Source organism: Equus przewalskii, chromosome 13 (genome assembly GCF_037783145.1).
Source record: "Equus przewalskii isolate Varuska chromosome 13, EquPr2, whole genome shotgun sequence".
NCBI lineage: Eukaryota > Metazoa > Chordata > Mammalia > Perissodactyla > Equidae > Equus > Equus przewalskii.
The window spans coordinates 91862603-91884940 of record NC_091843.1 but is presented as its reverse complement, the minus strand read 5'-3'; the positions used below and the strand labels follow the sequence as shown (position 1 = coordinate 91884940).

The 22338-nt window shown below is 39.8% G+C and overlaps 3 protein-coding genes across 9 annotated transcripts in view; 1 reads left to right on the top strand and 2 right to left on the bottom strand.

The window, feature by feature from the left end:
• Positions 1-3691: 3691 nt before the first annotated feature.
• Positions 3692-18743, bottom strand: AK6 (adenylate kinase 6). Of its 4 annotated transcripts, none has more exons than XM_008539822.2 (5): positions 17947-18105; positions 15214-15306; positions 7242-7300; positions 6993-7138; positions 3692-4191 (listed from the first exon to the last, which is right to left on the bottom strand). In XM_008539822.2, the coding sequence occupies exons 1-5, from the start codon at positions 18008-18010 to the stop codon at positions 3999-4001; spliced, it is 555 nt and encodes a 184-aa protein (XP_008538044.1). In that variant the 5' UTR covers positions 18011-18105; the 3' UTR covers positions 3692-3998. The 4 variants fall into 4 exon arrangements, with proteins under 4 accessions (XP_008538044.1, XP_008538043.1, XP_070426059.1 ...); XM_008539821.2 differs by lacking the exon at positions 17947-18105 and adding an exon at positions 17627-17940; XM_070569958.1 differs by lacking the exons at positions 15214-15306; positions 17947-18105 and having other exon boundaries at positions 7242-13406.
• Positions 13415-14431, bottom strand: TAF9 (TATA-box binding protein associated factor 9). Its single transcript, XM_070569956.1, has one exon. The coding sequence runs from the start codon at positions 14429-14431 to the stop codon at positions 13634-13636; it is 798 nt and encodes a 265-aa protein (XP_070426057.1). The 3' UTR covers positions 13415-13633.
• The window catches only part of RAD17 (RAD17 checkpoint clamp loader component), a 32334-nt gene continuing 28289 nt past the window's right edge, over positions 18294-22338 (top strand). For 2 of the 4 annotated variants that reach the window (XM_070569953.1, XM_070569952.1), the window contains exons 1-3: positions 18299-18431; positions 19686-19789; positions 21661-21918. In XM_070569953.1, coding sequence (XP_070426054.1) covers positions 18416-18431; positions 19686-19789; positions 21661-21918 — 378 coding nt within the window. In that variant the 5' untranslated portion in view covers positions 18299-18415. Of the gene's footprint in view, positions 18432-19685; positions 19790-21660; positions 21919-22338 lie in introns of all 4 variants that reach the window. The other 2 variants (XM_070569955.1, XM_070569954.1) reach the window with 2 other exon arrangements.

Here is a 22338-nt window from a genome sequence, read left to right as displayed (position 1 = left end):
CTGGTGGGAGCCCCCACTGTGCCACCACGGCCCCACAAGAGGGAACGCACCTCGGCATGACTGTAAGAAGAGGAGGCAGCAGCCGTGTGCATGTGCGTGAATACTTTCCTGGCTGGCAGGAGCACCCACCATGCCACTAGGGCCCTGACAAGTGGCCCCAGCTTAGACCATGTGAAGAAGCCCGCTCAACAAGCACGGCAACTGGCACAAGTGTAAGCGGAGGCAGTGGCAATACGGTATGTGTGGGAACACCACCCCAGCTTATGGGAGCACCCACCATACTCACACAACTTCCAGTAGACAGAGTGGGATCAGAAACACAGCTCCTGCTTCCCCCCAGTGGTAGCAGGAGGAATCTGTGACCTGATACTACCACAAATGCAATAGCAAAGGATAGCTTGATCAAAAACCGTGAAAAACAACAGTAACACTTCAGAGGAGAAGAAAAAAGACAAGTCTCCAGAAACCAACCCTGAACTCCCAGAAATTAACAATCTAAGTGACAGAGAATTCAAAATAGCTGTCAAAAAGAAACTCAATGAGTTATGAGAAAACTCAGAAAGACAGTTCAATGAAATCAGGAATGAAATTAATGAGCAGAAGGAATACTTCACCAAAGAGACTGAAACTCTATAAAGAAACAAACAAATTCTGGAGGTGAAGAACACAATCACAGAGATAAAAATAATCTAGAATCCTTAAAAAATAGAGCTAAATTATGGAGTACAGAACTAGTGATTTAGAGGATAGAAATATAGAAATGCTTCAGGTGGAGAAGAGACAACTAAGATTTTTTTAAAATGAAGGAGTTCTTCGAGAAACATCTAACTCAATTAGGACATGAAAAATAAGGATTATAGATATTCCAGAGGGAAAAGTGAGGGAGAAAGGAGCAGAGTTTTTTCAAAAACAATAGCTCAGAACTTCCCAAACCTGGGGAAGAAATTGGACATAAAAATACATGAAGCAAATAGAACTCCTAATTACATCAATGCAAAAAGACCTTCTCCAAGGCATATATCAGCAAAATTGGCAAAGTAAATGACAAAGAAAAAATACTAAGAGCAGCAAGGTGGAAGAAGAAAATCTACAAAGGAACCCCTATCAGGCTTTCAGTGGATTTCTTGACATAAACCTTACAGGCTAGGAGAGAGTGGAAAGATACGTTCAAAATACTGAAAGACAAAAACTTTCAGTCAGGAATACTCTATCCAGCTAAACTATCCTTCAGATATGATGGAGAAATAAAAGCTTTCCCAGATAAACAAAAACTGAGGGAGTTCATCGCCCCACCTCCCCTATAAGAAGTGACCAAGGATGCCCTCATATCTGAAACAAAAAGGCAAAGGTCTACAAAGCTTTGAGCAAGAAGATAACTAGACAGACAAAATCAGAATACTGCAGCTCTCTTTCAGAACACGGTGGCAAACACTTAATTATGACTTAAAAGATAAAGAGAAGGATAGCATCAAAAATAACCATAAACACTTCATTTTACTCACAAACTCACAACACAAAACAGCATTGTTTGCAAAAACAATATCTCAGAAGGGAAAGAGGAAAGGGGTGGAACCTGCTTAGGCTAATAGAGATAAGAGGCTATCAGAAAATGGGCTATCTCATCTACAAGATCTTTTATACAAACCTCATGGTAACCATTAAACAACAACAAAAAAAAAATCAGAGCAAAGCCACAATTTGCAAATAAAGAGAAAAGTGAGAAAACCACCACAGAAAACCACCAAACTGAAATGGCAGTCAGAAATACAAGGGAAGAGAAACAGTGGAAACATAGAAAAACTACTAAACGAGACAGAATGGCAGCATTAAGCCCTCATATATCAGTAATCACTCTAAATGTAAATGGATTTAATTCTCCAATCAAAAGACACAGAGAAGCTGGTGGATTAAAGAACAAGACCCAACAGTATGCTGCCTCCAGGAAACACATCTGAGATCTAAAGACAGACACAGGCTCAGAATGCAGGAATGGAAGATGATATTCCTCTTGGTCAAACTAGATAAAGCTTTCCTAATTTTGTTGATCTTTTTAAATCAAGTTTTTGGTTTTCTCGTTGTTTTGAGAGTTCCTTATATATTCTAGATACAAGTCTGTTTCATATATGCATTTTGCATTTCTCCCAATCTGTGGCTTTTGCTTTTATTTTCTCAATGTCTTTTGGAGAGAAGAAGAGCCTGCTAGGATGGAATCCTGATGCTGATGCTTCCTAGCTGTGATCCTGGGTAAGTCACTTAACCCTTCTGTGCCTTAATTCCATCGCCTGTAATGGAAATAATAATAACACCTACCTCAGACAGTAGTCATGTGGATTAAGAGAGTTCACTTTTGAAGTGTGTTTAAAAGAGTGCCTGGCACATAGTAAAATACGTGTTATTCTTTCCTGTCATTCTTGCATCATTGTTTGTAATAGTAGAAAGCTGGAAACAACCTAAATGTCCATCAATAGGGGACCGAGATGAGATAAAACCAATCACAGCACATGCTTAATGGAATTCTACACAAATATTAACAAGGTTAGGGATCCAAAGATGTACAAATGACTAATAGGCACATGAAAAGAGGCTCAACATCATTAGTCATTAGGGAAATGTAAATTAAAACAAAATGAACATGGCTGTGCATCCACAGGATGACTATTAGATGAATGGCATTGGCAAGGATGTGGAGAAATTAGATCCCAATACATGGGTGGTGGGGATGCAACATAATGCAACCACTTTGGAAAACAGTTTGGTATTTCCTCAAAAACTTAAACTCAGTTGCAATATATACCCTTGTGGGTATATACCGAAGAGAAGTGAAAACATACATCCACACAAAAACTTGTATTCATATCATGAATATAAACACACATAGTCATAGCAGAATTCATAATACCCAAAGTGGATACAACCCAATTGTGCAACTGATGGAATGGATAGACAAAATGTGGTAGAGCCATACAGTGGAATTTTAGCCATAAAAAGGAATGAAGCACTGACACATGCTACAACATAGATGAACCTTGAAAACATTATTCTGAGAGAAAGAAGCCAGACACAGAAGGCCACATATTGTATGATCCAATTTATATGAAATGTCCAGAATATGCAAATCCATAGAGACAAAGTAGATTAGTGATTGCCAGGGGCTGGGAGAAGGGACGAATGGGAAGGGGCTGCTAATGGGTACGGACTGCTTTTGGGTGGGGTGATGAAAATCTTACAGAACTAGATACTGGCGATGGCTGCACAATCTTGAGAATATGATAAAAACTAGTAGATTGTATACTTTAAAATGGTGAATTTTATGATACATGAATTCTACCTTAATTTAAAAAAAAAAGAATAGGGAGGTATGTATTACCTGACATGGTATAATCTCCAAAACACATTAAATGGAAAAAGAAAACACAGAACAGTGCACATGGTATGCTACCATATGCATAAAAAAATAATGTACACACACACACACACACTTTGCAGGCACAAAATCTCTGAAAAGGTACACAGGACCCAGTACACTACTCCCCAGAGCGGGGCATCGGGTGGCTGAGGCACAGGCAGCTGGGAGGGAAGCCCACCTTCCCAGCGCACCTTTGTACCTGTTGAATTTTATACAGAGAGCAAGTACTACTCCTTCCTTTTTGTTCAATTTAAAGGAGGAAATAAAAATGGAAAACTCTGATGCTTTATCTTTAGTCAAGCTTTATTTTAAGAGATCATCTTCATATTCTTCTGTAATAAACTTAAAAGATATCCACCCATTTGGTCAGATTTATTTATTTTTTAGCAATTGAAGCATTAAACGATGAGCTTTTACTCTCAATCCTTAGCAACATTATATTCATTATACTTGAGATTGTTAGAAACCTTTATACCGTCCACCTAACAGACCTGCAGTGCTGCTTAATAGGAAAGCTTTACTGATAATCGGACAATGCATACGACGTGGGCAGAGACATCAAGAGCGACTGCAAAGTGGCCAGTCCTGGAAGTCAAGAGCTATGATCTTTGACCCACTGCTCGATCCATTTCAATATCTGATTGATATTATCTTCCAGATCTTCTGGGGTATTGCTGGGCAGCTGATGCACTATTTCTTCCTTGTAAGATGCTAATGCTTCTTCATGAAGAACTTGAAAAATTTCACACTGAATATTGTCTTTCAGCTTCTTCTCATTATAACCCCTAGAAGGCAAAGAGAAGATGGGCAAACCAAACGGCATGAACAGGAGTGTCAGGAACAGACCAGAAACTGGACACTTTTGAATACATGAAAAACCATGCAAAAAGACTTCTTGTGGTCTCTTTACCTGGAGAAAATAGACGGGCCCCTGTAAATATAAGAGACGTCTTTGACAAGAGGGTTAAACTTAGGACCAATGTATCGATTTGTCTGAATTTTTCCACCTATAATTTGTCAGCCACTCAATGAACAAATATGTCTAGCTACTTCGAGCCAGATTCTAAGCTGAGATGGTAAGAGATCTATAGCATGGTCTTAGATTTCAAAAGAGGCAGAGAGTTAAGATACAGACAGAGGAACAAACAGATGGCGGGTAATACGACAAGATGCATGCGACAGGAGTACTACAGACTAACCAGGCACTTGATCACACAGATGGATCCACACTTTACCAATCCCAAAGACACTGAAAATAATTTATGTAATCTTTAGGGAGATATGTAAACTAGCCAACTAATTAGCTAGTGAAAAAATAAAGAAAATCCAAACTCAAATTAGTTAAACCTTGTAACAATCAAAATTAAATTGAACTACTTAAAAAGTGATTACTTTATAAAAAGACAACCCACAGAATAGGAGAAAATGTTTGCAAATCATGTATCTGATAAGGGACTTGTACCTAAAATACACAAAGAACTTTTGTATCTTAATAAAAAAGGATGCATAACCCAATTAAAAACTGTGCAAAGGATATGAATAGATATTTCTCTAAAGGAGATATACAAATGGCCAATACGCACATGAAAAGATGCTCAACATCATTAGCCATCAGGGAAATGCAAATCAAAACCACAATGGGATCCCACTTCACACCCACTAGGATGGCTACAATCAAAAAGACAGACAATAACAAGTGTTGGCGACGATATGGAGATAAATAGAGCCTTCACACACTACTCTGGGGAATGTAAAATGGTGCAGCCACCTTGGAAAACAGTCTGACAGTTCCTCAAAAGGTTACACATAGAGTTACCATATCAGCCAGCAATCCCATTCCTAGAGAAATTCCATACCCAAGATAAATGAATATACAATGTCCACACAAAAACATGTGCACAAATGTTCCTAACAGCATTATTTATACCAGCCAAAAAGCAGAAACAACTCAAGTGTGTATAAGCTGATAAATGGATAAATAAAATACGGTAAAGCCATACAATGGGAATATTATTTGACAATAAAAAGAAATGACATACTGGTACATGCTAAAACACAGGTGAACCTTGAAAGCATTATGCAAGTGAAAGAAGCCAGACACAAAATACCACATATTATATGATTTCACTAATATGAAATGTCCAGAACAGGCAAATCCACAGAGACAGAAAGTAAATCACTGGTTGCCCAGGACTGGAGACTGAGGGAAAATGGGGAGTGGCTACTAATGGGAATGGGGTTTTTTGGGGGAGTGATGAACATTTTCTAAAATTGGCTGTAGTATGCACAACTCTGTGAATATACTAAAAACCATTGAACAGTATAGTTCAAATGGATGAATTGTATAGTATATGAATTTACCTCAATAAAGCTTTCCTTTTTTTTAAAGGTGATTACTTTGTAACTTTTTCCATGGCTAAAAACAAAAAGGACTAGCTCTCTCCTAGTTTTTTCATACCTTAGTCAATCTTTGGCTATTTACATAAAAGAGTAATTTTTTTTTATTTTTTTTTTTTGCTGAGGAAGATTTGCCCTGAATTAACATCTGTGCCAATCTTCCTCTATTTTCTATGTGGGTCACTGCCTCAGCAGGTCACTCCTTGCAGGTCCACACCTGCAAACTGAACCCGAGCCACTAAAGTGGAGCACACCAAACTTAACAACTAGGCCACGGGGCTGGCCCCAAACAGCAATTTTTAACAAAAATTTTAAATTGTCTTGTTTGAGAAGAGGCATACGTACCATATGGTCTCTATGACTTCAAATTACTGTTCAAATACTTTTAATGGCTTTCACTGCCTAAAGAAAGATAGTGAACGTTTTAGGTCTAGCTCCAACCTAACTTTCCCTACATATATGCTATTTTCCTTTAGTGCACGGATTTTGTGAGTATCCCTTCCAATGGTGGTTAGCCAGAGATAACCAGTCAGTGAGAAGCACAAAATTCCAAACCTGACCTTAAGCAAACTTCTGGAGCTTTCCTTCCTGAGACTGCCCTCAAAATTCCTCTAGAACCCCCATCTTCCCACACTTTGAATCAAAAGACAGTGGGAAAACGTTTTCCATAAATTCTTTTTTTTTTTTTTTTTTTTTGGTTATTCTGGATTAAATCTGATACTCTCTCAGAGGGACTAACTCAAATAAGTTTGAAAGGTTGTGAAAGGTTGATTTATCTTGTTGGTTTCTCATAGGCTTTCCCATTCCTGTTGTGAGGATCATTTCAGTGGGCAATGTTCATTCAATAGCAAAGAACATGTTACTGGCGTGTCTGTTTTCCTAGCAAGGTCTTACACTAAGAAAAAAGCATGACCACATAGGGCGGCCATATAGTACACTGCACTGGGCCCACCTGTCAGTCGAGGCATTCATCACTCAGTCACAAACCACTGCCTGTGTTTTACAAATGCATCTTTTTCTCTCAGATGCAGAATGTTGGTACCATATAGACTTGGTTTATAACAGAAGACCAAATAAAGTAGTCACATTTTCAAATAGAACCCTTTATCATGGTAGTATTGGCCAATTTCAGGAATCTGAATGAAAGTTTATATTAAACTTTAAGAATTCAATGTTTCCCCTTTCTTACCTTGTTTCAAGTCTTTTGTACAATACACTGTTATCTGTTTTCAGCACAAAAACTATATGAAACCAGCGTTCAGGGAAGAAATCACAACCATGGTAGTCAACAATAACTCCACCTTCACTCATTTGGTTTTCTAACTCATCAACCACCTGTAAGAAAGCGGGGGAAAAAAGATATTCCGTAAAAAAAACTGGGGTCAACTTTCCTATTAAATTAAAAAAAAATGTATACTTTATAAGAAATTGCACTTACTCTATCTTCATCTAAAATGGGACAATCATACTCCTCATCATAGCCATCATACAGCTCTCCTAGAAGAGATTTATGTGCCTTGTGAAAGCAGTATTTTCTAAGTAATTGATTTTCAATTAATTCTAGACTGTAGGATAGGAAATACACCATCAAGTACTCTTCAGAGACAGAGGGCAATAACACAATAGATGTCACACGGACACCAAACATAAAGAACAATGCGGGTAAATCTGAGTTTTGTCTAGAGGGAAACTTGGATCGCAATGTACCTGAGACTGTCTTAGCTGTCAAAATTGAGGCCGAGTAGAAAGAATGAGTAACAGCCAAATGCAGAATTTGTGGGCTATTAGCAGAAGAGGACTGCATTATTCCAGTAAGCTACAGATTGGTGGGAAGAGGGGACACATGGATAGAAACCCTCTCAGGCACATTAACAGCAGAGTAAGTTCCAAATTTATTAGGCCAAGGTATGAAACCTATTCAAGGCAACAATGGGTTCTCAATTCCAGAAATGAACGCTCTGCCACTGAGGTCACACCCCCATGGGGTTTGGGGAAGGAGAGTCAGTACCCAGATGCTCCTGAACAATATCTTTACTTGTATTTTTCCAGCATCCCAAAAAGCCAAGAGTTAACTATCTTATTTCAGAAGGCAAAACAAGAACAATGGGCAGTTATAAAGAAGGCAGACTTAAATCTAACATGAGAACTTTCCAACAAATCGGAGCTGGCTTTCAGAGGAAGTCTTACTTCAGAAGGCGCGCATGTCAATCCCACCCTCCCCTGAATCCCCAGGAGGCTGTAGTGAGGCAGGCTTAGGTCATCCTTGTAGCCATCTCTAAAGGCACCTCTTTTCCCCTAATATTTCAACATAAGTTGAAACTAGGTTAAAGTGAGCTTGAGTTCTGAAGTGACAAAGGGCAGTCCTGAGGGCTAGTGGACGGCACAGAGGCAGGTGTACCTGTCCCACCTGGGGGTCTGTGGACTGATCGCGGGCACGTGTGCCACCTCTCCAGCCCTGCAGTGTGGCCTCCGCCTCCTTGGGCTCCTGCTCAGCTACCAGAAACCCTATCAGCCTAAGAAAGTAAACGGTCTTGGTGTGGGGACAACTGGTCAACAATTTAGAAAGCAATCTAAATCCTTACTTCGTATCACAAACTCTAGGTGGAGAAGGGCTAATTTCTTAATTCCAAAGATAACCAGTGAAAAATTTATCTAATCTATAAAGCAGTGATTCATTTGAGCTTGAAGAAATAAAATGACTAAAACAAACAAAATGTAAATCTCCGTTCCATGAAAAATACTACGACTTTAATAAAAAAAAAAAAGAACAGACTGGGAGAAATATTTCATAGTAGGACAAAGAATTGAAATGTAGATTATATAAAGGCCTTAAAAATCAAAATAAAAATAAGTAGTTTAACAAAGAATAAGAATTCACACAGGACGGAAAAGATAATTCATAAACAAACATGAAAAGAAGTTGGACTTTCCCAGCTATTAAAGAGATGCAAATGAAAATGAGCCTTTTTACGCCTGTTATATTAGTTATATATGTAAATAGTAAATTGCCTCTGGAAATTTATCATAAAAATAATTTTTAAAATGTTATACCCATTCAGAGATTTCCTCTACCATTTAATTTCCAATCAGAAAAAAATTATAAGTGATAAAATGATAAAAAAAAGTTCAACAATAGGGAAAAAGTTAAATCTTGGTTTACTAACTTGATGAAATATTACGTGAGTAAAGTTAAGGAAAATAAGGATTAGGTAGTTTAAAAACACTACGTAGTACAGACTAGGTAGCAACATGATAAATGCTCATGATACAAGCAGTAAAACATAAAAAGCAGAATTCAAAGTTATCTGCAACAGGGACAAAGATTAGAAGAAAAATGAAAGATGGAACTAAGTTAGTAGGATGTGAAGTACTTTTCCTTTGTATTATTTTTAAAATATTGAGTTTTTTTACAATGCCACAAAATCCAAGACTACCTATAGCTGATTCTGTACATGCGGCAGTCTGGGGTAGATTATGTTGAATCCCTTCATCTTTTACATCCTGGACTTAAAAGAGTAGTGAAATCTTTAAAAACATACACTGTCTAAAATCTAACTATTGCAATATTAACTTTCAGAACTAAGTCTTTATACTGCAATGCTGAAATGCAGCATTTCTTGAATCATGTTACTACGTTTTAACATAATACTGTAATGCAAGCTTTCAAACTTTTATCAAACACCATGTGACTGCAGGGTAATGAGGACATCACAGAGAACAAATGAACGGAAGACACACACAGTCCTTCCCTCAGAGCCTACAACAGGATGAGAGAGGAAACTACACTATGGCAATACTGTAATGTCACGCTCCGTGCTGCCATAGGAGCAACAGGATGGGCAGCTAGTACGTTAGGAACATAAACCTGGGCTATGATGGGAGGCTTCCTGGAGGAAATGGCTTCTAAGTGGAGACCTGAAGCAGTTAACAGGGGAAAAAAGGTAGGGAAGACTATTCTCGACAGAGAAAACACGCTATTCAAAGGTAGAGGGACTTCCATGGGAGGGAAGTCTTTCAGAACAACTAGAAAATAGGTGGTAAGGGGTCAGGTAAACTGAGGCCAGATCAAAAAGGGCCTTGAAGGCTGCATGGAGTTGAGACTTTTCCTAAGGCAAAGAAAAATCATTAAAGTATTTTTAGCAGGAAATGACATGATGAGTTTCAAATTTTTAAAAATCATTTTGGTTTCTGTGGGAGAATGAGTCAGAAGAAAGCAAATCCAGAAGCCTGAATATGGTATCAAGGTAGCAGAATTGTAGCTCGGCGAGGACCCTAACCTGTGCTGAAGGGAATGGAGAGAAATGGATGGATTCTAAACTTCGCTTCAAATTTCCAAAGAAAGAGGAAAAAGTTACGCAACTTCAGAAAGTTCCCATTGGAATTCAAATTTATAGTTGTCTACACATAGAATCTTAATCTAGCAAAGATGAAAGGGCTTGATTTAATTACCAAAAGCTTAGAAAACTTAATCAATTTTCTAAGCAGTTTCAGGATTTCTTTAAGGATGTATTACTTGCAGGAAAAAACCAATTGTGGTGCCAGAGTTGAAAGGCTAAGTTGTTACCTCAAAAGACCTGTCCAGCTACTCAGTCAAGCTATAAAACTGCGACGTTTTCTTTAACTGCTATCCTAGAAGTTATTACACACTCACGTGAAAGCTGTTCTTTAATGATACTAGGGTGCTGGTTATCTATTTTGATGCCGTTCCAATACTTATAACGTTTTCAGATTCCTTCCTTTGGAAACTCATTTGCCACATTTACCTCAATCCAACAAGAAGCTTATAACCATAATGCAATTAGTACAAGACGTTAATTGGTTTAGTATTGAGGGCTTTGACACCAGCCTTTTACGTAGAGAGAACAGCAATGAATTCTGCTCAGACACATTAGAGGGCACCAGAGATGGGACAGCTGAGCTGGGCCTTTCAGAGTTGTTTGTAAGGCAGACAAAGAAGGGCATCTACAGGTGAAGGGAACAGCATGCCCAAAGGCGGGGAAGTGGGAAATCCAGCATTTGAGGAACAGTGCACTGTGGGTGGGCTGAAGGGACACAGGGCAGAGGGGCTGCAGGTAAGGCTGAAGGTAAACTGAGGTCAGTTCGTAGTCTCCTATGCGTACGGAGGGTGGACTTACCAGCAGAGTTCAAGTCAGGCAGTCCGTCTCCTCCTTTTTAAAGGACATAATGATGATGCAGGAGGGAAGAGACACTGAAGAACAGGAAATTCAGCCCCAGTAGTCTTAGGAAAAGGATGGGGCACCACAGGGACACAGCCCCAGTGGTCTCAGGAACGGGATGGAGCACCACGGGGATTCTTCAGACAAACGATCAAGATTTAGAGAAAGTGGATCTGTGCATTATGTGAATGTGTTTGTACATGGAGGGGTAGGAATCAGGAGTGGGGTAGTCAGAGATGACTTCAGAGCATGTACTTTCTAAACATATTAATTTGGAGGCGTCTGGGAACTACCCAAATGGTTATGGTTAGTAGGTGTCTAGAAACCGGGCTAAGTTTTAACTACAAATTTTAAGAGTCATCAGCATAGGGAGTGACTAGTCCTGAATGAGTGAGATTACTAGAGGGAGGGGCAGAATTACAAAACGGCTGCAGTGAAATCATGGGGAACAAGGTATATGGTGGGAGACACCCATGGGGAAGTTAGTTTCAACGGCTTCCAGAGATAGCTTCCAGTTGAAGGGAAAAAATGGGATACAGCAGTTAGGGCGGGGAGAGCAAACTTCTCCTGTGAAGGGCCAGACAGTAAACACTTCAGGCTTTGTGGGCTAGTCCTAGTTAGTGGTTCCTATAAGAAGAACAGATGTAAACCCCTGGGTTAGAAACAGATCCAAGATTCTAAGTGTTGAGGGCCAGCAACGCTTTGCAACCTCTATTGAATGGATCCAACATCAATATAGTTATATTACTTGTCTAGACCTACGGGCATCCTGGAGTAGGATCAGAGGCTGAAGATGATAAACTGGAGGCAGGAAAGTTAAGAACGCTGGTGAAGTGTAATTGACACCTGCACAGGGGAAGGGCAGCAGTGAGGAGGAATCTGAGACTGCACGAACAGGGACAGAAAAGGCATTCTTAGTCACACCCCTTAGGACTCCCAACAGTTTTATTAAGCTAATTCCCCACCTAATTTTTCCTGCCTTGGTCCCAAATGGCATAGGATAGCCTCTTACAAATACAGCAATTCAACATGATTACTAGGATGGCAATAAACTCCACTTAGGCTTATTTGTTTAAAACCAGTTTCGGTTTTTTTCAGTCTCATTTCTGTAGAGCAGGGTTTCTCAATGGAAACCACTACTGACATTGTGAACCTGGTAATTCTGTTATGGGATGGAGGGCTGTCCTGGGAATTGTAGGGTATTCAGCAGAATCCCTGGACTCCATCCATTAGATGTCAGCAGTAACTCCCCTAAACGCAGTCATGACAACCAAAAATGTCTTCACAAGTTGCCAAATGTCCCTGAAAGGCAACCCCCCCCCAGTTGAAACCCACTGCCTTACAGATGATTGCATGCTTTCCCTCAAAATATATCACCACTGACAAAAAGGAGGCTGGATGTCTCAGAATCTTTCCTAGTAAGATCTTCAGATATTCAAATAGCATCTGGGAAAAAAATCTGGTACATTGTGAGAAACCTTATAAAGTACCTCATCTAACACCATGTCAAATCAGACCACAAATCTTTCATCTGGCATTATGGGAAGGGAAGAAACTAATACTTTTCCTTTAAGGCTTACATTCCATCTCATGAAATCATCTCATCAATAAAACACAAAAAGGACGGTTGGGACTAAACACCATTAGGTGGACATACGACTGGCTCAAACGGTGTGAGTACAGGCAGGAGAGGACCCAGCTGTCTAGTGCTGCTGTTCCTCTCAAGGCTGCTCATGACATATTAGACAGCAACTTCGCTTAGAAGCATTAAATCGAGTGGGAGATATCAGAACTGGGACACATGATGGAAACCGACTACAGCATGTGACTCTGAAATCACTTGTCAAAATGGTAAAGTTCAACAGGCAAAGGAACACCAGATTTCATAAAGGTATAAGGTGGAGACTGACTAGCTATGTACAATAGCAACAAAGATCTAAGATTTATGAACTATAACTTAAATGCCAGACCCAAATTAAAAATAGGAGCATGATACTGACTTACATAGTATCAAGAATACAACAACAAAGATGCACAAAACTGACCTGCAAAAAGGGATATAGGAAAAAAATTTTTAATTTCTTAAAGTGGGGAGATACTGGAAGACACATTAAGGGTCCTTAAATATAACCAAAGGGATAGAAACTCGGAGCTGGGAAGAAGGTGGGCAACTGAGGAAGATAAATCCAAACAGATGAGGATTCACTACGAATAGAAATCCTGACTGAGTGACTACCCAAAAAGGAGACACGGTTAGAACTTAAAACTTGCAGTCTGAGAGAACGGACCAGAAGAGAGACTCGGCCGAAGACAGCTGATGACACTGAAGGTGATGAATTGACGGCAACAACTTCAAGTCGTTGCAACTGTTACTCCTGTTGTAATAATGAGGGGGACAGTGCTTCCAAAAATATAAATGCCAAAGTACCAACAATGAAATTGATGAATGACAACTTTATTTTTTACACTTAAAGGCTCATGAAAAACCATTACTAATCCTATTAAAGAAAATCCAACATCTCAATTGAAAAGTATGGTAACTATATTTACTCATTAAATACTACTTAAGTTTTCTAACACATCAGCATGCGTGTTTAATCTCAGTACAGTGGATTCAAGACCAAGTATCCACATTACAAGCATCAAGGCTAGATTACAAATTATCATAGTCATCATCGTCGTCATCATCGTCATCATCATCATCTTCACGCTTTCTTTTCGATGTATTTGATGATTCACTGGCAGTATTCTGTGATGACACCATGTTAGTGGTAATAAGAATGTTTTTGGACCCGATTAATGACGGATTAATCAGAACATTCTGAACTGCTGATGTTGCAGGAATGGACGCTTTTACAGCTGGGGACTGCGAGGTGGGCATCTGCACCGTAAACCTCTGCCCTGTGAGGGATACTGGAGTCCCTACCTTGGTTGAAACAGACACGGTCTGTGGGGTTGGTGTGCCAAGAGTGGGAGTACTTGGTCTGCTAGTAACTGAACCAACACTTAACCGCGGAACTGTTATTCTTCCCGCAGAAGTAGATGCCTTTTTCTGTAAAGACTTAAGTCTATAATTTGGAGCAGTCAAACAATATCTATCAGGTGGCAACCTAGGGCCCGAATAGGGCTTGATCAATGGCAAAGGGGTTTGATTTCTTTGCCGTGCAATATCCAATAAAAAATCTCTTGGGGGAGGAGAGGTAAAAGACTGGTCAGCACGACACTGGATTGCCAATCGCACATCATCGGCATCAACAGTAGCTTTCTTAGCATGGCTTGAATAAATTTTTGCATCATCTAGAATTGTGGTCACATATCGGAAGGCAAACTCCAACATCTGATTTATAACTCTTGGCTCGTACTCTGTAATGCCCATATCCTTCAGGATCTGTGCCATCATCTGTGCATCTTTCGGCATGCTCTTGGGAGAAGCCATCTTGCCAGACTCCATGCTATCCGTTGATCAGACTTCAGATCATTTGAAAGAAATATGTATATTAGATCAAACCTGAAATTATTACTTTAGTAGCAACTGTCAGGAATTTAAAAAATTTTTCAAACATATTAAATTTTTTAAGTACATTTCAATTCTTTAAACGTATATTAAGTCTTTTAAATTTTAATGAGGCTCATAAAGTTCCCTTTAAATCTACTGAGTTTCTGCCCCATACAAATCATTATAGAATAGAAAAAGATGAAGACACAAACAAGGGAGTGATAAAAGATTGGGGGAAAACAGGGTAAAATCACTTTAGAATACGTGCAGTTGCGTGCAGGCATGCAACTATCAAACTAATCTAAGAAAACACCACAGGACAGTCATGTCCTACTGCGTGAGTTCAAAATAACCAGTCCTTCCAGCGAGACCAGTATCCTGTCTCCACAGATAAGCTGAGCACCAGCCGAACCTTCACGTGTTCACCCATCCCAAAACATGCTCCCTCTTCCTCAGACTCAGATTCTATCTACCCTAAGTCCGGTCTCCTCACAGGAGCCTTCCCAATTACTACTGTCCACAGCAACTGCTAACCAATTTGGGGGGCGGGGGTAGCAATCTAGTGGTCAACATAACTAGGACGTAGCATTCAGACACACACTTTCTCTTTCTATTGGTCCCCAACAGAGCATAAATTCCTTCATGGCCACCTTTCTCTGCTTTTGTCCCCTCCAGCAAGTATAGTACTAATACTCCATTCTTTTTTTTTTTAAACAAATCTAACAAGTGTCCCTTACCTTCTCGAGCTAAATCACCCACATTAATGTATTTCAGTCCTGATCTTGATGCAAGTTCTTTGCCTAGCGTGGTTTTTCCAACCCCTGGCGTACCTGTAAGACAAGCCACAGAAAAATACTGTTTATGAAATACTTATTAGACTTTAGCCACCTATCTACCCTTCTCAAGGTTCCTAACAACTGAAATGAAAAGTTTCCTAATTAGTAATCCTTTGTGAATTAATATACACTATGACCTAATGAAAACTACCCAAAGCATGTTCAAGGTCAGACTCTCGCCCAGTGTATCTGACTCCACCAGGAGTGGGGCTGCGGGTGATTCCGATGCCACTTCAGACTGCCTGCCACCACCATGGAAATTCCCAGAATAAAACAGCCATCTCAAATAAATTACCGTCATTTATGTCAATTTCTAAAAAAAAATTACGAAATCGTTCATAGAAAAATTTAAGCAGCATGAAAGATAAATATCATTTCCACTACAGACCCCCATGCTCTTCCTTAGAGGCAACCAATGTAAACCAACTTCTTATATATATTTCCAAAGAACTCCTAAGCATGTGTTTGTGTACACACACGTATATGCACATGTATAATAGCATACAATTTATGTATATATACACACATATAGGAGCATATGTTTGTGTGCACACGCGTATATGCACATGTATAATAGCATACAATTTATGTATATATACACACACATATAGGAGCATACGTTTGTGTACACACGCGTATATGCACATGTATAATAGCACACAATTTATGTATATATACACACACATATAGGAGCATATGTGTTTGTGTACACACACGTATATGCACATGTATAATAGCATACAATTTATGTATATATACACACACATATAGGAGCATATGTGTTTGTGTACACACACGTATATGCACATGTATAATAGCATACAATTTATGTATATATACACACACATATAGGAGCATATGTTTGTGTACACACGCGTATATGCACATGTATAATAGCATACAATTTATGTATATATACACACACATATAGGAGCATATGTGTTTGTGTACACACACGTATATGCACATGTATAATAGCATACAATTTATGTATATATACACACACATATAGGAGCATATGTGTTTGTGTACACACGCGTATATGCACATGTATAATAGCATACAATTTATGTATATATACACACACATATAGGAGCATATGTGTTTGTGTACACACACGTATATGCACATGTATAATAGCATACAATTTACGTATATATATACACACACATATAGGAGCATATGTTTGTGTACACACGCGTATATGCACATGTATAATGGCACACAATTTATGTATATATACACACACATATAGGAGCATATGTTTGTGTACACACGCGTATATGCACATGTATAATAGCATACAATTTATGTATATATACACACATATATAGGAGCATATATACATAAACACACTGTATATCCTTTTACACAAACAGCAATACAATACGCTGTTCTTCACTTTCCCTTTTTTACATCTATTATATTTCAAAATAATCAAACGCATAACTTTCAGCCATTCAGGTTTAATACCACTGATATTATAAAAGTTAACCATTATAATTAAAGACAAGAGGGATAAATCAAGTCTCCATATAAAAGACAACAACATTTACCTCAAATCCACTATAATGCGCTAAGTTTGAACCTTGGACTCACCAAGTTTTCAATAAAATGCTCATATTTAGATTTTTTACAATATGGCCTAATATTAAATAACCAGACCCAAACAAGTCGGATGTTGTAAAATCTTCCCCTAAAGGAATTTTAAAGGCTAAACATTAATTTGTTGAGAGGCTGATCTGCAGCTCTCAGAAACAGACGAGACTTGTGCGCTGTCAACGAGCTTACGTTTTGCTAAGTGATAAAACTTTATTGCTTCGTTTCCACAAAGAATGTCTCATTTTTTCTGTGTTGCAATAACATCTACACCTATTAGATCTGATTAGATTTCTAACCAGATAAATTAGAAAAACCCATCAGATTTTCCTATGATGCTATGAGCTGCTACAACTCAATAAACATTTCCAGAGTCACACGACCAGCAATAAGATTCTTTAAAGCCGTTAGGCGGTATTTTAGTGCCCCTCACATACACCAAGCGCCCTGAGGATGGATCCAAAGACCCAGACGGGCCCCCACGGTCAGCCCGGGAGCTTCACAGCATCTCTACACGACAAACGACCAGAGGTGCTCAATAGATGCCTTTTCTTCTCGAGAAAAAAGCTTCGGATGCTAACTCAACACACGTACACAGTAAATTAACCACCCTCCGCCACAAACACGCGAACCCTTTCACCGACGCCTGATTCTCAGCACGGAGAGCAGACGGACGGCCGGGAAGGCCGAGGGCCTGCGCCACGAACAGACCCACCGGGGCCAGCCGCCCGACAGGATCTCGCGGAAACCCCAAAGGCCACCCCGCCCGCTGGAGAATCGGCAGCCATTTCAGGAGCAGGAGCCGGATTCAGAGGCCCAGCCGCTCTCCGGCCGGCGGACGTGGACTGGTCTGCCGGCCCTCCCTCAGCGGGCGGCCTCGGCCCACCGAAGCGACGCGCCGGCCCTGTCCCGTATCCCGCCGCGGGCGCCAGCCCGTCCCAAGGCCGCACAACCGCCAGGCCGCGCGAAGCGCTCCGAGCCCGAGGCCCGCGCTCCCAGCACCCCCCGCCCGCCCCTCCGGCCGCGCGCCCTGACCCGTGAGCAGGATGTTGGGAAGCAACATGGTCCTCGCGCGACGAGTCCGGGCGCCTCGACCCATGCGCCTGCGCACAACAGGAGGAGTCGGAAGGGCGCCCTGCCGCGAGTGCCTGTGGCAACAAGGTCTTCGAGGCCCCGCGCGGCTCTGCCCGCCCATCCCCACCTCCTAGTCACAAACCATTGGTTAACGTGGCCTTCTCTGACACGCCTCCATCGCAGGGTCCGAGGCAGGGGCAGAGGTCGGGTTCGCGCTGTGAGTCGGGCAGGGCGCTGGACGCCTAAGTCACTCGCGCCGTTGGCGGCCCCTGCCTTTCGGGCTGCGTCGCGGAAGCGCCCACCGGTCTGGAAGGTCCCCGGGAGGCGGGTCCTTCGAGAGGCTCGGCGCTGAGTCTGGGTAGGGCCAGGTGGTTGCCCGTCCACCTGGAGCGGGACTTGGGCTCCTCCGCTCATCTCCGCCCGTGAGGGGATGCAGCTCCTGGCAAGTAAGACCGCCGCGGCTGTGGCTGTGGTGTCTCTGTGTCCTAGAGGCGCGAGTCCATCTCTGCCTGCACGCCTTCCCGGACCTTGTCGCTCCTCCCCCCGACCTGCCCATCCCATTTGGGGACGAGACGGGTGGGGGTGTAGATCGCCGGCCTGGAACCGGGCCCGCAAACTCATCGCGGTGCTCTGCTGATTAGCAGCCTTACGTTGGACGAATGTCTGAGCTTAGTGTCCCCTGTGCAGTGCGTAGGGTGGTGGTGGGTCTGCTGGAAGTATTCTTGAGGTCTTTTCGACCTCTGACGTCTCATTTTGGGAACCTGGCATCATCGGGGACAGTTACGTGCTTTTTAAAGGAGGTGACTGTCAGTCTTGCTTTCAAAGAGCGACTGGAGTCCTGACCTTAACAGTCTGCGCCTTCTGTTTCGACCTGCCAACTGTGTTTACTCAAATCCGTGTTTTTTCCACCTGTGTACGTCTTTGAAACTCCAAAGCAAAAGCGCTCCCTAATCGTACACGATTTGTATGTGTGTGTGTGTACGACCTGTTTTCTAGTGTGTGGAAGTATTTACATATTGTAAACTATGTGTGCCTCCAAATAAAAAAGTTCGATACACCTTCTAATTTATGTTTGTAGACCTTAAAAAACTTCCCTTCTGGATAACTTAAAATTGGTGAATTCATTAGTTTGTATAAACATTGAAGAATTATGAAAGTCGGAAAACACACTGTTGCCAAAAAAATTCTAATATATTCAAATAAGAAAAGCATCTTATAGGAAAAATTTACAGTAAGATTTAAAGTCTTTGACCAAAGTAAGTGATAAGTCTGAATTCATTGTATGGTGGAGGGTTTTTTTGAAATTTTGGTAATGAAAAACTGCAACTAATTTGAGATGAGAGAGATCTTAATTTTTGGTATAAAAACTGCACAAATAGAATGTAATTTTTTTAAATCAGAAAAGGTACGTACACACAAATATGTGGTTTTTCTATTTTCTCTAATATGTTATTGAGTTCATATGAAAAACTTTACATTTATAACACCACAAATAGATTGACACAGTTATAGTCGTTAAAAGTAAAGTTTACTTTGGCATTTTGGCTTCTTGCTTCACCTATGTTTGCTATGTTCTCTTTCACTAATTCTTGAGCTTTAATTTATTATGCTATTGATTATATCGGTATGTGTTAATTACTGTACTCCTGGTTTACAGTCTTTCTTAATTTGAGATTTTTTTTCTCTCTTGTTCTGCCTAGGTGAATTATACTTTAGTGTACTACAGGTTGTATACTACGGATGGGAGCTGTCAAAGTTTATAATGTCAAAAACTTTTCTTAGACCAAAGGTATCTTCCACAAAGGTATGACACACCAAAATGGCCGTGTAATAATTGCCCAAAAGAATTATGATTTTTGTATGTGTTCTTAATGACATGACTGCTGTCAAAGCAGTGGTGCCCAGTATCTGTTGTAATTATTGATCTAAAAAGCCTGACAATAAGTTGTGAAACGATGGTATGCTAAAAGCACAACCTTAATTTTGAAAAAGCGTTTACAATCCCAGTCACAAAGAAAAGGCTGAAAACTCTTGATGAAAAGAGCATTAGAAGAAAGAGAAATCTATGAGTTGTAGCTGGTGTTAAAGCTTAACAACAGGCCCTGCCTCCTAGAAACCATGTGGTTCAGTGTGCCAGCTGCTCAGCAAGGCTAGGGGTGGAGTGCGATGGGGGTCAGATAGTATCACTCTTAGATGCAAGGGAGCTGTTTTCCTAGTGGTGGATCCAATTTTTCTCTGATCTTAAGTAAATTATTTAACTTTGCTGTTTCTCTTTTTTTTAGTAAATGGGAGACCACATTTATGTAAGAAATGACACTATAAAATATATAAGTAACATGCAGATTAGAATTACCAAAAGTTTTACTATAACAGATAATATTTTTATGTACTTTTAAAAATAGAGGAAAGGAGCCGAAATTACAGCACTAGTGACAGTCTTTTGAAGAGAGAAAATGAATTGGGTGTCTATGCCTGAAACTTTGTCCCGGAAGTCTCCATTTTTTTACCCACTGCTGATAATATTCCTAACCCTCTCCTTAAAAGAGGAGTGAAGTGTGACTTTCCATTCATAAAATACTTATACACCCCAACGTGCTTCTTCTGAGCCGCCTTTCAGCTCCAACTTCTGGTTCTTTTTCTCCCAGAAAGGAGCATTGGCTAATAAATGGCTCACAACTGTGGCTGAGTCTTCTTCAAGGAAAATATAATCTCGGTTCCCTCTTATTAGCCAGTCAGGGAATTTCAAAAGCCAGGTACTAAGCTAGACTTTTCTAGATTTATTCTGTTGGAAAGTAAAGAAAATCCGTCTTAAAATTTTTAATTATTAAAAAAATTTTTTAATACTCCTAGATATTTTTAGGTTAAAATTGCTCAATTCATCATCTTTCTCTGTGTATACTTACCAAGGATTTGAAAGAAAAGGAAATGGTGGAGGGAAATGTAGAGAGGTGAGCACGCTCTACAGACCAGAAGAGGATGAAATAGAACTCACTGATTGCCCAGCTTGGTTGTCCAGTACTCTTTCTCCTAGACAAAGCTGACAAATCTTCCTTCCTGGAAAGCCTGCCTCCCTTTTATAAAAACATTATTTGCTTCACAGGCTGAAGAAAAATATAATCAAGTCATGACTGCAAATTGTTCATAGCATCAGGATTCTTAGACTGTGTCTTCACGAAGTCTTAAGGCGGAGGGGGATTATTTGGATGTACGAAATGGTTCTTAGTTTGTGAACATAGTAACCTGGTCAAGGCAGAATGTTACTCTTACCTTTGTACATGGTTAAAGTAATGTCAGTTTATTTATTTTGTTTTGCTTCTCTTTTGGTAGGTAATTTTAATATTTATGTTTCAGTCCTACAAATGAATTTTTAAAAAATCAGCCTACTTTTTATCCTGGGAAGATTATGATTGATAAATAGAATTAAGTTTGTATTCTTTATTCCTTTATATGGCATTCATCGGTACCATGGTCAAGTAGACAAGTATGCATTTGCATTTAATGTAAAGTAGGAAAATAACTAGTATATGTGGAGCCAGTTTTGTTTAAAGAGCTAATTTGTGAGATTTTTATTTTAAATGTTACAAATATATGAATTTTTTTTTTGCAGAGTAGTGCAGTTATATAACGAATAGGTGCAAAAAATGTAATAGCATTTACATGATTTCTTTTTTTCAGGTAACAGACTGGGTAGACCCATCATTTGATGATTTTTCAGAGAATACAGGCATTTCTACTATTACTGCCACATCGTTTGGTCTGAATAACTCAAGTCATAGAAAAAAAAATGTGCCTTCCACATTAGAAAGTAGCAAATTTCCAGCTAGGAAGAGAGGAAAGCTGTCTTCCTCAGAACGGATTTATGGTCTAGAAAATTCAAAAGAGTATCTGCCTGAAAATGAACCATGGGTGGATAAATACAAACCAGAAACTCAGGTACTAAATAACATGCCAACAAGTCTGTGTATTTAATTTCAAGAAGGAGAGGGATGTGCATTTTCAGATTATTACTCATAAAAATCTTTCTGTCTAAATGAGTTAGAAAAAAATAATTTCTAAGTTTTTTATGTTCTGAGGCTGATTTTCTCAACTTATTCTGAAGCTGTCCAATTGGATATTTATCTTAGATTTAATGTAACCACAGCATAGAATTGATCTCTTTGTTTTTTGCTAAATGTAATATCCGTCCCCAAAATGTATCTTAGGATTTAAAAAACTTTACAGTTCCAAACCTGCCCAGAATTTTCATACAACAGTGTTAGCTTAAGAACAGAATTCATAACAGAATCCATAACGATATAAAAAATTAAGTATAATCAAAAGGACCTTTTTTATTACTCATCGTGTTACTTGTTT

Excerpts from the sequence above, each read along its gene's own strand:
- TAF9 (XM_070569956.1), bottom strand. The coding sequence starts at position 14,431 with ATGGAGTCTGGCAAGATGGCTTCTCCCAAGAGCATGCCGAAAGATGCA.
- AK6 (XM_070569958.1), bottom strand. The coding sequence starts at position 7,607 with ATGCAGTCCTCTTCTGCTAATAGCCCACAAATTCTGCATTTGGCTGTT. Across the intron at positions 7,139-7,241 it reads CCATTTTAGATGAAGATAGA|GTGGTTGATGAGTTAGAAAA; the intron begins GTAAGTGCAATT and ends GCTTTCTTACAG. Across the intron at positions 4,192-6,992 it reads TACAAAAGACTTGAAACAAG|GGGTTATAATGAGAAGAAGC; the intron begins GTAAGAAAGGGG and ends TTTGCCTTCTAG.